Source organism: Castor canadensis, chromosome 5 (genome assembly GCF_047511655.1).
Source record: "Castor canadensis chromosome 5, mCasCan1.hap1v2, whole genome shotgun sequence".
Taxonomy (NCBI): Eukaryota; Metazoa; Chordata; class Mammalia; order Rodentia; family Castoridae; genus Castor; species Castor canadensis.
In genome coordinates, this window is record NC_133390.1 from 4,959,888 (window position 1) to 4,977,353 (window position 17,466).

General features: G+C 43.2%; 1 protein-coding gene across 2 annotated transcripts in view; it reads left to right on the forward strand.

The window, feature by feature from the left end:
• The window catches only part of Dscam (DS cell adhesion molecule), a 657,480-nt gene extending 640,668 nt beyond the window's left edge, over positions 1–16,812 (forward strand). For both annotated transcript variants that reach the window (XM_074072614.1, XM_074072615.1), the window contains exon 33: positions 15,851–16,812. In XM_074072614.1, coding sequence (XP_073928715.1) covers positions 15,851–16,203 — 353 coding nt within the window. In that variant the 3' untranslated portion in view covers positions 16,204–16,812. The remainder of the gene's footprint in view (positions 1–15,850) is intronic.
• Positions 16,813–17,466: the final 654 nt, after the last annotated feature.

The following is a 17,466-nucleotide window of genomic DNA, read 5'->3' on the forward strand; positions in this document are numbered from 1 at the left end:
CTGTCCTCAGTACCAATAATATGATCCCATACTTTTAAGTTCACTAAAAATCAGTATCAAGTTCCATGAGCTTGGCCAGATCATGGCTCCAGGAAATAGGAAACCTGTCTGAGTTATCTTTGTTTCTCACCCAGGTCTATAGATACCAGTAGGTACATAGTTAGTGTTCACGAAACAGGATATGAGTTAATGAGACATATACATTTAGCACTTTGTCTGTTACATAGTGTGTGCTTTATAAATAGCAGTGAATGAACGAAAATATGATGCTTAAGCTCATGAGAAGACTGACCAATTAGCTAAAGTATATCAACTACCAAAAATTGTCAGTCAAATACAAGTGGACGTTGAAGTCTACTCCATCTTCTAGCACACTGGAAAACAAAATTATTTGTCTTCTGGTCTTATCCTTAACAAGTCAAAAGTGAACCACTTCTGCTTTACAGGGGCTGCTCCCCTCCGGAAATATGGAGGGCTATATACAACAGAGCCAGAAGCTAGAAACAGCCAGCTCTAGATGTTTCATATTATCTGAATCCTGAAGTTTTAGGACTTAGGCATTTTAAATGAAATGCTAGTTATGTGATTGTTTTCTTTGAAAAGAAAGGTCAGCTTCCATCTTTAAAAAACAAACAAACAATAACAAAAGAAAGTCTATTCTCCCTTTGAGAAGTTGCTGGAAAGTTTTAACAGCTTGCCCTCCTCCGAGTGAAGGTGGCATTCAGCCTTGCTTGCAGTGCCTATTCTTGGTTTGGGGTAGCATTCTAAGCTAGTTTCTAACATTCTTGGGTTACTAGTTTTTCTTTATTCGTGATGTTTATCCTCACGTACACATGTGCGCACTCAGTGTCTTTGGGTTCCACCCTTCCTAGGAGAGAGCTGCTTCTGTTCTCCCTGGCCCGTCCCTTCCTTTCTTCCTGTGGCGTATGTTAATTGACCATCTGCTAAGTAATGGGCCCTGTTTTAGGATCTGAGGACATGGCAGTCCTCAGATCCCACCTTGAGAGGGCTCACATTCCAGAAGGGAGGTAACATAAACCAATGGCATGGTTTCGGATCCTGCTAAGTGCTGGAAGAGAAGTAGCTTGGGGAAAGGAATGGGTAAGCGATGGCAGGGGGTATTTTGGAAAAGATGGTCAGGGAACGTCACCCAGAGGCAAGGAGATGTAAACAATATGAGGAAGAGGGCCCAGAAAAGGTCCCATAGGGCAGTGATCCAGGCAGAGCAAAAAGCAAAGACAAAAGCCATGGATAGGACTGAGTTTGGCAATCATATCATGGATCTAAACTTCACATTGACTTGCCAAACACCGGCAAATGTCCAAATACTCCAGCTAGAAAAAACCGAGTCTCACATACTGCTCTTCATGCCTACTCTGTGCAGATCTGAATGATCACAGGCGCTCATACTATCTCTTTCAGCTCTCTCTAGTGGGCACTGGCAGCTTCAGAATGTTACAGGCTCTTCCGTGGTTCTCGTGTGTTCTCAGCAGATGTCCCTTAGGCACATCAGCAATGGAAAGACTTGTTCTGGTCCCATGCTTGGAACTCTAAGCCCATTTGCCTTAGCACCTAGGACCCTGGGTCTTTTGCAGCCACCTCCCACTGTCCCCCTGTGCTATGCCCTTGGCTTCGGGAGATGCCTCCCAGACCTAAGATGTCTGACCTTGTCCAGTGCAAAAGCCAGTTTCCATGGCCACTGCTGTTGCTTGGGCTGTTGTCAGCGCCCACTTGTTCTGCTCATTAGTCTCTGTTCTGATAGCCTTTTGTCTGGCTTTGAGACCTCTGGAACAGCTCATTGCTTCTCAGTTGGTTTATCAGGTCTCTGTTCTAAATTCTTGGGGACCTGTAGGCTGTATCAGTGCCTGAGGACAGTTAAGTAAAGTGAAGGCCTGTATCCTGATAGAGGCAAGAGGGCTGTCTGTGTCCTACCAACTGACCAGGGGAAGCTTCCAGAGTTCAGAAGACAAGCAAAAGTCTCACCACAGCGACTGAAAGCTCATTCCATGCCAGATAGTCCCTGTCAGAGTACAAATATATAGCTCTTGTAGTGATTGTCTTCAATGTAGAAAGATACTGAAAGGTAACAAAACAGAAAGGTGTTTGATATATTAAATTAATACTTCTCACAGTCTCATTTGTTTATCAGAATAGTGTCATAGAGGAGACAGCAGGAAAAATATCCTGAAGACACATGACATGTAAATCTTGAGAAAGCCCAATAAGTAAGACAAAACCCAGCTTATAGAAGACAGGCATTCATATACACACACACTACACACAGCCCAGGGGGACACTGATCAGCTAAAACAACATGAAGATCCAGGGATCACTGTGAAAACTGAGATCAGGACAGCAGAGAACCTCATCTTCCAACATGGCCCTGCTTGGACTCTGCCAGGACCACATTCTAATGCATCCCAGGTCCCAGGAAGAAAGACATCATTTCAAGTCTTAAACACAAATCTCTTGTGTTTAAGACTTTCTGATGCTCTCGGGGTAGAGGCCTACAAAATCCTGAGGGATCTGCCCATCTTCCTTGCCAGCCTTGAACTCCTGGTCTCTAGCCTCCAACCCCTGGCCTCCTATAACTCCACAAGTGTGTCTTCCCTCTGGCAGGAATTTTCTCATTTCCAGTCAGACTCAACTCTCCTGTGCATGGTTTGAGATGTGGAGGCAAGGGGGTGGTCAAGTTAGATCTGCTAGCTTCAGAGAACGGGGCAAGGGCAGGTCCCCACAGGCTTCCCCGTCAGGCCAACACTAACATGAGGTACCCCATAGGCCTTACACGGGAGCTGGATCTGTCTTTGAACCTCATGGTCCTTCTCCTGTGAGTGCTCCAACACTGCTGCTCATGGGTTCTGAGCTTGCCTACAGGCCAGAGAAGATTTTCCAATCCAGATTAATTTCTGAAGACTCATGAGCTATGACCAACTCAAGCCCAACTTCATGCCTCAGTGGCATTTCAACAGTCACCAGCAAGTAGGAAAATCACAATATCAAGGAGCTCTTAAAAATGCATGAAGCCTCCGAAGCACAAGCCAAGAATGGTAATTGAGCCCTTGCACATGGACCTCTGATATGAATATCACATTATTTATTTAGGGTTTTTCCTGGTTGCGTTTGGGAGAGAAGATTCATTTACCAAGAGAGATTCATTTACAAGTGTTCATTACCGTACTGCAACATTAATATTAAACTAAAGAGTGTTAGATCCCTTCTGCCTCTGGTATTGGGCAGACTTCACAGTTCCTCCAGTAACGAGCTCATTGACACAGCAGTGTTGGTGCGAGTCTGATCTCCATGGTTTTTATCAAAATTGCTAGAACTCAAAGTAAGCATCATTTGCTTCTTATTTCTGCATCAATACCCAGCTCCATCCAAGCACAGACATCAAACCTTGCTAGACATTGATGAAAGATCCCTTTTGTGTGTCCCCTGAGACATCCTGTCCCCGAGGACTATAATACACTTGGAAAGCATTTGCATGGTTTCACAGATTCTGACTAATAAGACTTTGCATAGGCAGAGGAAGAGGCTATCACAATGAGCCTTGGAATTTTAGCCCCCGGAAATGTATGCAGTTCCTTCCCAAATACCCTGAAATCCCCAAGAGATGCTTCACTTATTTTCTTTTTTTTTAATTTTTATTTTTTTATTATTCATATGTGCATACAAGGCTTGGGTCATTTCTCCCCCCTGCCCCCACCCCCTCCCTTACCACCCACTCCGCCCCCTCCCTCTTCCCCCCACCCCCTCAATACCCAGCAGAAACTATTTTGCCCTTATTTCTAATTTTGTTGTAGAGAGAGTATAAGCAATAACAGGAAGGAACAAGGGTTTTTGCTGGTTGAGATAAGGATAGCTATACAGGGCATTGACTCACATTGATTTCCTGTGCCTGTGTGTTACCATCTAGGTTAATTCTTTTTTTTTTCCTTTTTCTTTTATGATTCATATGTGCATACAAGGCTTGGTTCATTTCTCCCCCCTGTCCCCACCCCCTCCCTTACCACCCACTCCGCCCCCCCCACCCCGCCAATACCCAGCAGAAATTACTTTGCCCTTATCTCTAATTTTGTTGTAGAGAGAGTATAAGCAATAATAGGAAGGAACAAGGGTTTTTGCTGGTTGAGATAAGGATAGCTATACAGGGCATTGACTCACATTGATTTCCTGTGCATGTGTGTTACCTTCTAGGTTAATTCTTTTTGATCTAACCTTTTCTCTAGTTCCTGTTCCCCTTTTCCTATTGGCCTCAGTTGCTTTTAAGGTATCTGCTTTAGTTTCTCTGCGTTAAGGGCAACAAATGCTAGCTAGTTTTTTAGGTGTCTTACCTATCCTCACCCCTCCCTTGTGTGCTCTCGCTTTTATCATGTGCTCAAAGTCCAATCCCCTGTTGTGTTTGCCCTTGATCTAATGTCCACATATGAGGGAGAACATACGATTTTTGGTCTTTTGGGCCAGGCTAACCTTACTCAGAATGATGTTCTCCAATTCCATCCATTGACCAGCGAATGATAACATTTCATTCTTCTTCATGGCTGAATAAAATTCATTTGTGTATAGATACCACATTTTCTTAATCCATTCGTCAGTGGTGGGCCATCTTGGCTGTTTCCATAACTTGGCTATTGTGAAAAGTGCTGCAATAAACATGGGTGTGCAGGTGCCTCTGGAGTAACCTGTGTCACAGTCTTTTGGGTATATCCCCAAGAGTGGTATTGCTGGATCAAATGGTAGATCAATATTTAGCTTTTTAAGTAGCCTCCAAATTTTTTTCCAGAGTGGTTGTACTAGTTTACATTCTCACCAGCAGTGTAAGAGGGTTCCTTTTTCCTCACATCCTCACCAACACCTGTTGTTGGTGGTGTTGCTGATGATGGCTATTCTAACAGGGGTGAGGTGGAATCTTAGTGTGGTTTTAATTTGCATTTCCTTTATTGCTAGAGATGGTGAGCATTTTTTCATGTGTTTTTTGGCCATTTGAATTTCTTCTTTTGAGAAAGTTCTGTTTAGTTCACTTGCCCATTTCTTTATTGGTTCATTAGTTTTGGGAGAATTTAGTTTTTTAAGTTCCCTATATATTCTGGTTATCAGTCCTTTGTCTGATGTATAGTTGGCAAATATTTTCTCCCACTCTGTGGGTGTTCTCTTCAGTTTAGAGACCATTTCTTTTGATGAGCAGAAGCTTTTTAGTTTTATGAAGTCCCATTTATCTATGCTATCTCTTAGTTGCTGTGCTGCTGGGGTTCCGTTGAGAAAGTTCTTGCCTATACCTATTAATTCCAGAGTATTTCCTACTCTTTCCTGTATCAACTTTAGAGTTTATGGTCTGATATTAAGATCCTTGATCCATTTTGAGTTAATATTGGTATAGGGTGATATACATGGATCTAGTTTCAGTTTTTTGGAGACGCTAACCAGTTTTCCCAGCAGTTTTTGTTGAAGAGGCTGCTTTTTCTCCATCATATATTTTTAGCGCCTTTGTCAAAGACAAGCTGGTTATTGTTGTGTGGCTTCATATCCGGGTCCTCTATTCTGTTCCACTGGTCTTCATGTCCGTTTTTGTGCCAGTACCATGCTGTTTTTATTGTTATTGCTTTGTAATATAGTTTGAAATCAGGTATCGTGATAACTCCAGCATTTTTCTTTTGACTGAGTATTGCCTTGGCTATTCGTGGCCTCTTGTGTTTCCATATAAATTTAATGGTGGATTTTTCAATCTCTTTAATGAATGTCATTGGGATTTTGATGGGAATTGCATTAAACATGTAGATTACTTTTGGGAGTATCGACATTTTTACTATGTTGATTCTACCAATCATGAGCATGGGAGATCTCTCCACTTTCTATAGTCTTCCTCAGTCTCTTTCTTCAGAAGTTTATAGTTTTCCTTGTAGAGGTCATTCACATCTCTTGTTAGGTTTACACCTAGGTTTTTTTTTTTTTTTTGAGGCTATTGTAAATGGAACTGTTTTCGTATGTTCTTTTTCAGTTTGCTCATTGTTAGTGTATAGAAATGCTAATGATTTTTCTATGTTGATTTTATATCCTGCTACCTTGCTCTAGCTATTGGTGATATGTAGAAGCTTCTGAGTAGAGTTTTTTGGGTCTTTAAGGTATAGGTCATATCATCTGCAAATAGGCATATTCTGACAGTTTCTTTATCTATTTGTATTCCTTTTATTCCTTCTTCTTGCCTAATTGCTCTGGCTAGGAATTCCAGTACTATGTTGAATAGGAGTGGAGATAGTGGGCATCCTTGTCTGGTTCCTGATTTTAGAGGGAATGGTTTCAGTTTTTCTCCATTAAGTATAATGCTGGCTATAGGTTTGTCATATGTAGCTTTTATAATGTTGAGGAATAGTCCTAGTTTTCTTAGAGCTTTTATCATGAAATGGTGTTGGAGCTTATCAAAGGCTTTTTCTGTATCTATTGAGATGATCAAGTGGTTTTTGTCTTTGCTTCTGTTAATGTGGTTTATTACATTTATTGACTTTCGTATGTTGAACCACCCCTGCATTCTTGGGATGAAACCTATTTGGTTGTGGTGAATGATCTTTTTGATGTGTCATTGAATTCGGTTTGTCATTGTTTTGTTGAGGATTTTTGCGTCAATGTTCATTAAGGAGATTGGCCTACAGTTCTCCTTTTTGGAGGTGTCTTTGCCTGGTTTTGGGATAAGTGTAATACTGGCTTCATAAAATGTGTTAGGCAGTTTTCCTTCCCTTTCTATTTCGTGGAACAGTTTAAGGAGGGTTGGTATCAGTTCTTCTTTAAAGGTCTGATAGAATTCAGCAGAAAATCCATCAGGTCCTGGACTTTTCTTTTTGGGGAGACTCTTGATTGCTGCTTCAATTTCATTTTGTGTTATAGATCTTTTCAGGTGATTAATTTCCTCTTGGTTCAGTTTTGGATGATCATATGTATCTAGAAATCTGTCCATTTCTTTAAGATTTTCAAATTTATTTGAATATAGATTCTCGAAGTAGTCTCTAATGATTTCCTGGACTTCCATGGTGTTTATTGTTACCTCCCCTTTTGCATTCCTGATTCTACTAATTTGGGTTTTTTCTCTCCTCATTTTAGTCAGGTTTGCCAGGGGTCTATCGATCTTGTTTATTTTTTCAAGGAACCCACTTTTTGTTTCATTAATTCTTTGTATGGTTTTTTTGGTTTCTTTTTCGTTGATTTCAGCTCTTATTTTTATTATTTCTCTCCTTGTATTTGCTTTGGGATTTGCTTGTTCTTGTTTTTCTAGGAGTTTGAGATGTATCATTAGGTCATTGATTTGGGATCTTTCAGTCTTTTTAATATATGCACTCATGGCTATAAACTTTCCTCTCAGGACTGCCTTAGCTGTGTCCCATAGGTTCCAGTAGGTTGTGTTTTCATTTTCATTGACTTCCAGGAACGTTTTAATTTCCTCTTTTATTTCATCAATGTCCCATTGTTCATTAAGTAATGAGTTATTCAGTTTCCAGCTGTTTGCATGTTTTTGTCTTTACTTTTGTTGTTGAGTTCTAGTTTTATTGCATTGTGATCAGATAGTATGCACGTTATAATTTCTGTTTTCTTATATTTGCTGAGACTTGCTTTGTGCCCTAGGATATGATCTATTTTGGAGAAGGTTCCATGGGCTGCTGAGAAGAATGTATATTGTGTAGAAGTTGGATGAAATGTTCTGTAGACATCAAGTAGGTCCATTTGATCTATTGCATATTTTAGATCTTGGATTTCTTTATTGATTTTTTGTTTGGATGACCTATCTATTGATGATAATGGGGTGTTAAAGTCTCCCACAACCACTGTGTTGGAGTTAATACATGCTTTTAGGTCTTTCAGGGTATGTTTGATGAAATTGGGTGCATTGACATTGAGTGCATATAGGTTGATAATTATTTCCTTTTGGTCTATTTTCCCTTTTATTAGTATGGAATGTCCTTTATCTCATTTGATCAATGTAGGTTTGAAGTCTACTTTGTCAGAGATAAGTATTGCTACTCCTGCCTATTTTCGGGGGCCATTGGCTTGGTAAATCTTCTTCCAGCCTTTCATCCTAAGCCTATGCTTATTTCTGTCGGACTTCACCTATTTTCATACGTGATACAGCTCAGAGCATAACAAAGCCTTTTCTAGGCTTAAAGGTGCCCAGAGAAAGATGATGCTCCTTGCATTTGACTAAAGATGAGAGGTCTGAAATTCAAAAGGATCCCAAAGCCATTTGAAAGCAGAGGTGGGATTGCAACTCAAAGGTCCAAACCACTTGTTTCCTGCAGCACTCAGCTACCACTGTGTCAGGCTCTGGGGCTCTCACCAGGGAGGAAGACTCTGGGGTTTGTCTCAAATCACTGTTCATTGAACCCACATCTCATATCCTTCCATGATGTTCCTGGGGACTGGTACTCTGAAGGACAGAATCCCTTACGCTCGTTGAATTCAGCATGTTCCAAGTAGAATTGAAGTGAAATAAGAATCCTCTTAAAGTTATGAACTTTGACCGTCTACATGGGAGTTTCTCCACAGAAGCACCATTTGTATTTAAGGCAGGATAACTCTGTAGTACGGGGTGTCCTGTAAGTTGTAAGATGTTGAGCACCCACCTCCCCGCCCTCACCTCCACATTGTGACAACATTGGTACATGTCCCCAGAGTCAAACTCACCTTCCTGCAAAGCTGAAATACCTTCAGAGTCTGTGTGTGAATCTGAAATGCATTGAGAAAGTTTAGAAAGTTTTGCTTTCCAGCTAAAAGGAAGCTCTTTTAGGGGGCAATATTGGGGTTTTGAAATCAGGGCTTCACTCTTGCTAGGCAGGTGCTCTATACCTTAAGCCATGCCTAACAGGGAGCATTTTAATAGATCAGGCTTCATAGCGTCAGGCCCACCAGGGCTCAAAGGCAGTCTTTGTGGAGGATGACACTTCTGGGCAGGTGTCTGCCAAGGGGAGAGCTAGCCGCAGGAGGACCAGAGGTCCAGGGTGACACTGCCTTCAGCATGCAGAATGGTTCAGGACAGAGGGAGAACTCAGTGCTGACTTTCTCAAGAGACATTACTGTCACTGAAGATCCCCAGAAGGCAGTGTCAGAGGATGAGAAATGAAGCATTATATCCAATAATAAGGCATAAACATTGCAATAATGGCTCAATCACCCTCCTCCCTTGAGGCAAGAGCCAATGCCAAAGTCTGAGTTTCCTCTGAGGATGGTGATGTGCGCAGCCTGTGATCTACAGCAAGGCCACTGAGCAAAGTGTGAGAAGTGAGGGCCCCAAATGAGGGTGGGTGGTCACCACAGACACACGTCTTCAAAGCTGTGAAAGGGCCAGTCCATCACCATTAACACACATTTCTCCTCCTCTGGCCCACCTTTCTGATGTCCTCTTTCTTTCTACTCCTCTTTGCCACTGTCCCCTGAAACTCAGGTGACATGTCTCTCTTTTCTACCTGTCTTTCTCTGCTGTGATGTTGTCCTTCCTGGATCTGTGTCCTTCTAATTCAGTCTGTGTGTGTTTCCATCTCCAGTTCCCTCTCTCTCCCCGTCCCTCCTTTCCCCCTCCCCCCACCTCTCTCTCTCATACACTTTTTTGGGTGCCTATGGCCTGGATGCTGTCTTACACTCAGTTTATACCTTTGACTTCATGAATGAAAATTTCAGCACAAGGAAAACAAGTGGGGGGAGAAAAAAAGAAGGAGGAGGGGAAAGAAAAGAAGAAGGAGGAAGAAGGTGGACCAGAGGGAAGCCAAGAGGACCACAGGAGCTAATATGGCATGTGCATCTTTGCCAAAACTACCTCTACCACAGCTCATCTTCCTGGAAACAAGGTGAGGACCAACCGGGCTTCATATGATGACAGGATCCACACATGGGTTGTCCAGGGCATGTGTGCCTGCTGGAGGTCACTCCCGTGATGTGCTGACCCAATACTGTCACTCTAGAGTCCAGAGCAAAAAAGGCCCTTAAACTTCTCTTGGTCACTGTTACTTTCACAAGCATGAAGAACACAAAGTGTCCTGGCTGATGGGTGTGGGCCAATGAGGGACCGTCACTGCTAATGCAGACAAGTGATTTCAAAGACATTGCTGCTCCTTCCTGGGAGGACTTAGAAAAGCCTGGAGGCTGGATCCAGAGAGCACTGCCAGCTGAGGCCTGACGTGTCTTTGGGGCCAGATGAATAGGTGTCTGCTTCTGCAGAAAGTAAAGTAACTGGATAAATGACTCTGGCTTGGCCTTGGCAAAAGAGGGGTGGATGACAAAATGGCTCCAACCTTGCCCTCAGAGGGGCTGCTCTGAGCTCAGCATACAGGTGTTGGGGGAGGCACCATTTGCCATACCCACATCACCGTCCCTGTCCATCCGTGGAGAGACAGTCCATAATTTTCCCTTGTCTGATGGAAGCAAGACTATCATCAAACTATAGAAGTGAGGAGGCCAGCTTGACTTCATGGGGAGTGGCTCCAAGCCCATCATAACCAAGAAGAAAAGACATCTGAGGTGGTGTCCTGGGGATGCTATGGCAAATCACTACAAACATGGTGGCTTAAAACAGCACAAACTTATCTTCTCACAGATTGGAGACCAGAAATTCAAAGGCTCCTTCAGTCTCTGGCAGCTCCAGTGACCCTTGGCTTGCAGCTGTATTTTTCCAGTCTCTGCTCCATTTTCACCTGTCCTCACTCCCTTTGTGTCTCTGTGCCTCGTGCCTCCCTTTGCCTATCTCTTCTAAGGGCACATGTCATTGGATTTAGGGCCCACCTTACACACAGATGATCTCATGTCCCAATTCTTAACTTCATTATATCCACAAAGCCTTTCTCCTGGTGAGGTCACACTCACCAATGTTAAGGGTGAGTCACTGGACATGTCTTGAGAAGCTACAATAGAGAGACAAGCTCCTGGTTCATTTTCCCGCAAACTACAGCCCCTGACCTCAGACTTTTGTCTTGTGGTGAAGCTTGCATGCAAGCTACCTAGTGGAGTCCTCACCACAACCCTCTAGATAGATGCTACTAAACCCATTTTATGGATGAGGAAACTGAGCCCAGATCGATGCCAATCAGACAAATGCAGCCAACTCCCTCCCAACCACTACTCTTCATTGTCATGGTGTATGAAACAGGCAGTAGGGGACAGGATGGGGATAAGAAAATCAGGTGTGGTAATGTCTGAAAGTTATCTCAGTCCCCAACTTGGCTTCTCTTTCTCTGAAGCAATTGCATAGGTTGTCTTGGTAGGTGTAGGCAACAAAGAACCTAGGATCTGGACAAAGTACTAGAAAATTCAGCTGGTACTTGAACTAGCATGTGGGCTGGGATTTTAATCGACATAAAGTGCTTATAATAGACCAAGCTCGCCACCAACTACTCTCGTACTTCTTCCCCATAAGTACATGAATTATTGAGAGAGCTCCTTTGAGGCATCCACACAGTTGAAAGGGCGACTTTTGAGTGTTAATCAGAAAACACACAGTCAAAAATAAAAAGCTAATGAGAGCATTGTACAAAACTTCATAAAGCTTTGCCTGGAATACTGGGTCCTTCAGCAATAGTGGCTATTCAATATTGGCAGACCTGCAATAAGCAAAACACAAGTGGTCCTTGTGTATAGGAATGTGCTGAGGACCTGCCTCCATTATGCAGCATTTGCACTCCTCACCAACCTTCTTCAGCTACCAGAATGTTCTTGATCACTACATCCGAAGTGGGAACTCCTGTGGGCAGGGGCAGAGATTGTGGACTTGGTCTTTTATTTCAAACATGTTTTCTCTGTTCAATCTAAGACCCTAACCTTCTCCAATCCAACCAGAACCAAAGTGCTATGGCTTTGTAGGAGTCTAGTAATGTCTGAGCATTCATTGGGAATTTACTGAGGTAGAGACTGGTCCCCAAATCTGATACAACACAATACAAATATTTCAAGAATGCAAGACCAAGGCAGATCTCAGAAGTAGCATGAGGTATTCTTAACCTGTATTTAAAAAAAATCTGGAAGTAAATGTCTTCTAGATGTTCTCAGATATTTGACCAACCAACATTAGTCACATGAATATAAATAATATTATTATTAGTCACATGAATAAATAAAGGCAAAATTAGTATAATTTTCTTATTAGACTCTTAGGAATAGACAGATAATTTTAGGAAATTATATATATATAAATCCACACATTTCAAAATTGGTCAATTCCCATAGAAAATGTTCTTCACATTTGCAAAATAATTTTCCAGTTTATTTTCCTAATGACAGCTCTGTTCATGCTTTCATGAGATTTGTTTGCAAATAATTAACCTCCTGATAGAAAAATTGATGACTGTATTTATTATCAGACATGAACATGGGTAATTTGCAATGCCATGAAGTTTCATTTATAAAAATTAAATAATTTTATTTCTTCAGGAACAATGGTAATCCATCTGTACCCTCCACTTTAGACTCCAGCTACAGCAAGTGACAAAAACCCTTCCTTCAAGAATACCACGTAGGTCATTCCTTTCTACAAGAGTATCATGGAATTTATTTTTGGGGTTACCTTTGATCCAGTTCCCCATATGAAGCTAACACTGAATTAGTGTGTTTGACCTCATTGAGCCAAATTCAAAGTGTCACAAATTCATTTTGTGAATTACATGCTGCAGTTCTTAATGAAATCATATAATTCTCATCATCCCATAATGGAGTAAAGACATCCTGAGAAAGCCAGTGATGAAACACAAGTGGATATTTGAATTATAAATACCGTGCAGTGTGCCAATTCAGTACACAGATGTGGAAATCATTTGGTAAATTTCCCAAGGATAAAGTCATCATTTCTCTTATTCTGGGAAAAATAATAAGAATATGAACACCATTTTGAAAATTGCTATGCTCCTTAAATTGCATAACCTGCTTTTTTAGCACCTGTGTTGGTTTTATTTATTCTCAGTTATCTTATGCCATTGACTGGTCCTTCCATTTTGGTGATGATTTTCTTTCTGTGGATGAACATGGAGGCATTTGCTGAGGTTCTGAGTTTATACCCTGTCTTACCATACAACACTCCCACTACTTTGCCAGCTTATCGCCCAGCTAATAGCAGCCCTCACTTGAACATCATGGTCTTACCATCACCCCTCCCTGCACTGCAGAGTCCAAGAGCCCCCAAAGTCTGGGTTATGAAAGTGTGATGGATGACTGTGAGTTTATAGGAAAATAAGGACACAGGAAATAGTTTGAAACAACAGTAATGGGAGTTTTCAGTTATTTTAGATTCAGAAAGTAAGTAATGAGTTGTGCTCTAGATATATTATTAAGGTTAAAATGCCTACTAGATATTGCATCTTGGATGTCTCCAGCCACACCAAACTTAACATGTCTGAAACCAAAACCATCACCTTTCTTCATCACAGTATTTCCCTCATACAGCCTTTCACACTTATTAGTTTGTATTAGGCTTTTTGTTGCTATAACAAGATACCCAAGTCAGGTCAACCTTATAAAGAAAAGACGATGATCTAGCTCATAGCTTGGAGGCCGACAGTTCAGAAAGCACAGCACTGGCTCTGGTAAGAGGACCGTGGCAGATGGTGAGGGTGAGAGTATGTGTGGGAGGGAGGAAGAGACCACACAAAACAGGAAGCCAAAGAGAGACTGTGGCCCACATCCATTCCAAGAATGAGAAGACCACGCCTCTTAAGTGTTCCGTCACCTCCCACCACCACATGGAGGACCAAATCTCGAAGATATGAAACTCTGGTGGACATATCTATGCCAAACCAAACCACAGCATGGTTCCACTGTCCACCCTATTTCCTGAGCTTAAAACCTGGAGGGAGTCATATCCAACCCATCCATCTTTGTCACCTCTGCCTCTTCTCATCAGTTCTGAAGCCATCTTCCTTGGACCTCCTTCATAGCTCAAAACTTCACTGCTCTCTTACATCCCACAGCTGCCCCCTGAGCTCAGACCATCATCATGTCTCTCTTACCTGCACATCCTCCAGAACTGCATACCCCAAACCCCTTCTCTAGCCAGAGCTGCTCACCTGGAATGCCGTGAGTCTCAGGTGTGCCAAGATGGTGAGCTCCTTAGGCCTGAAACTGGCCAGGGAGAGCCCCCTGCATTCATATCAGCATGCTGTGCAAACACCCTTTGCCTATGTATGCCTTGAAGTGAGAATGGCTGGAGAATGAGAGGTGTCTGTTCCCAGGCAAACCAGACTTAGAACCAGGCTAAGTGTAGCTCGAGGAAGAGAAGATGGCTTTCGTGGCGTATCTAGAGGCTAGGCCTGAATTGCACTCAGGGGACAGGGGAAGGGAAGATGAATTCCAGACCTGAGCCAGAGTCATGATGACAGGGACCAAAAAGAGGCAAGGGACTATGCAAGTAGAACAACCTGGATGGGCGAAAGTAGCATTTGGGGATGAGGGAGAATGGACATTCAGTTGGAAATGTCCAGCGAAGCTTCTGCAATTCACACTCAGGGCTTGGGAGAGAGAGCGGGAAGGGAAAGAGAGTTATTTACAAAGTGATGACACAAGCAAAGCCAGGCCTTCCAAGACAGAGAAGGCTGAGAACAAACCACTGGAAAGTTCTCCATCTGGGGGATGGAGAGAGAATGGTCCAGTAAAGGAGAGTGAGGAAGGACCTTCAGAGATGCGGACAGACAGGGAGACACAGTGCGAGGCAAAGAGTGCTCAGACAAGAACAACATCATCAAACACTGCCGTAGTACCAGGTGGGTGAGGCCCAAGAGGAAACCACAGAGTGTGTCATTGAGAAGTCATGGTTGACCTTCAATATAGTGACTTTGGTAACTGAAAGTTGTAGAAACTGTGCCAGCTCAAGTTTTCCAAGAAATTAATACCAAGACAAAGCTAAAAGCAAGGGATTTATCAGGGAAATTTTGTGGAGAATAAAAAGTAAGGAAGTAGGAGAAGGAGGCAGGGAGTCCAGGGACCATGATAGAGGTCTGAGGCCTGTGACAAGGAAAGGGGAAGGAAGAACTGGGGAGAGAGAACCTCAGCCTGCAATGCCCTTCGAGGCAGAGGCTGCCTGCTAGAGAAATCCCACCCTGGGCAGACAGGGTTGGCAGGATAACTTTGTACTGGCTTGGAGAAACTCAAAGGAAAGGTAGCCTCCACACATGGGGTGTCAGTGGAGGCCGACCATCAGCAGCCTTTCTCCCCAGAGCAGGTGCCCTTGAAGGAGACCTAAAGGCATGTTTCCATGGGACCCTAGAAGCCAAAGCGAGTGATCTTGCCAAGGAAGAAGGACTAAGCCTCTGATCTAAGCTGTTCTGATCTCTATTCACAGCTCAGCTAAGACAGAAGGAACACAAGAAGTTTAACAGGCTGACAAAGCCAGGTATGGAGGCTAAATGCTGTGGAGTCTTCATCTGAAACCGTTATAGACAATAGTGACTAGGAGCTGTCTGAGGTCACAGGGTTCCATAGAATAGCCAAGAGGGGAGCCAGCTCTCCCTTGTCCTTTCTAAAGCCCTGGGAGCCCCCAACTCTTCCGATCATAGGCAGGGTTTATTCTCCCACAGTTTGTACCCAGCAGACGTGTTGCCTTTGACATGAGTTCTTCTTTTGGTTATGGTGTTTGGATCTTGTTAGCGCCATCCGTTTGGCTCATGTGTGACATTGCAGAACCAAGTTCTATGGAAAAACAGGCTCTTCATGCCTTGGGAGAAGGGGGTGAGAGCCATTCCAACTCCTCTGTGGTAAGTTTGGATGAGGGGTCCTTAGAAATGCCCCATGTGCAATGGGGTCTCCATCTCTAAACCTGAGTAGCTTTCCATGGACACTTAAGGTGCTCTGCCCTGTTAAGCAAGTGAAGAACCAACTAACTGTCTGTGTTTGTCCCCAGGCGACCTCATCCATCTGCCTCCATACCTTCGAATGGACTTCTTATTAAACCGGGGTGCTCCAGGCACCAGCAGGGACCTGAGTTTAGGACAAGCGTGCTTGGAACCTCAGAAAAGTCGGACCCTGAAGCGCCCCACAGTCCTTGAACCCATCCCAATGGAGGCCTCCTCCTCCACGTCCTCCACCAGGGAAGGACAGTCATGGCAGCAGGGGGCTGTGGCCACATTACCTCAGCGAGAAGGGGCAGAGCTGGGACAAGCAGCTAAAATGAGCAGCTCCCAAGAATCGCTGCTCGACTCTCGGGGCCATTTGAAAGGAAACAATCCGTACGCAAAATCCTACACCCTGGTATAACAAAAGGCATGGCTGGACAGCGTTGTAAATACAATTTAAACAATTCAATCAAAGCTACCTTTTTTTTACAGAATTCCAATATTTATAATTAAAGAAAATTGCCAAAATATATTAAAAAAAAAAAAAGAAAGAAAATACTGAAACCACGGACAGTGCAAAGACTCTCCTGCTTTTTTTCTGTCTGAGTGTGAGCTCCATCTGCCTGGGCATCTGATTTTTTGGGAAAGAAGCCCAGTTTTATGACCTTCACGGGCTATTGCATTTTTACTGATTTTCTACAAAGAGCATGGGGGACTAATTTAACCTTCTGACTGGAAGTTCTATCACACAAGAGTCAAGAAAGAAAATGGGAGGGGGGTGAAATTAGCCTATTTGTGAATTTAAAAGGAACATTGATTTGGGGGCAGGGGACAGCTTCAGTCACGTTTGCACACCTTTCTTTCCCATTAGAAAGCAGGTCCTCAATTTGATGTTCTGTTGTTAATTAGGATGCGTGCCGTCAGTGATGGGGTGGGGGGTCCAATTTGGTTTTTCTTTTTTGCTTATTTTTTAATTTGATGAGACACTCTTTGCATTTTGTCTAAGCGAAATAAAAAAGAAAAGGTGGTCTGCCTTTATTTCTATGTCTATTTCTCTTATCTCCCATTGATGGCTTGTGGATCAGTCCTTCCTACCGTCCATCCTGCTGATACTTGTGTCTGCAAACGACAGCACTGGACCCAGAGCCCAATTTAAGAAATCAGAAAAGATGCTAATGCTCTGAACACCGCAGGTGTGTCTCTGAGGAGAGCGAGGAAGGCGCAAGCACCTGCTCTCGTGCTGGAGACCACAAAACACAGATTGGTCTCCACTGCGATGAGGGATTGGCAGGGTATTCTAAGCCCCTCACAAAGCCCACCGCACCTGGCTGCTAGCTACACAGCCTCAGCAGACCATGGCTAAATCCAGACTGCTGCTGCCTTTGTAAGTAAAGTTTCATTGGAAGAATGCTAAAGGCCAAACATGCCATTTGCATATCACCTATGGTTGCTTTCATGTCACTGTGGTGGAGTTGAGTGGTTTCAACAGAGCCAGTGTGGCCTCCAAAGCCTAAAATGTTTACTGCCCAGTCCTTTACAGGAAATGTTTGATGAACCCTGCCCTGGAGTCCCACATGTAGAACTAGCTCATGTGAGACAGGAAGCAGTCCAAGCGTCTGGCCTTCTGTGACTTGTCCTGTCTCCATTGTAACTGATTCTAAATTCCCTGTATGTTGTCTTCAAT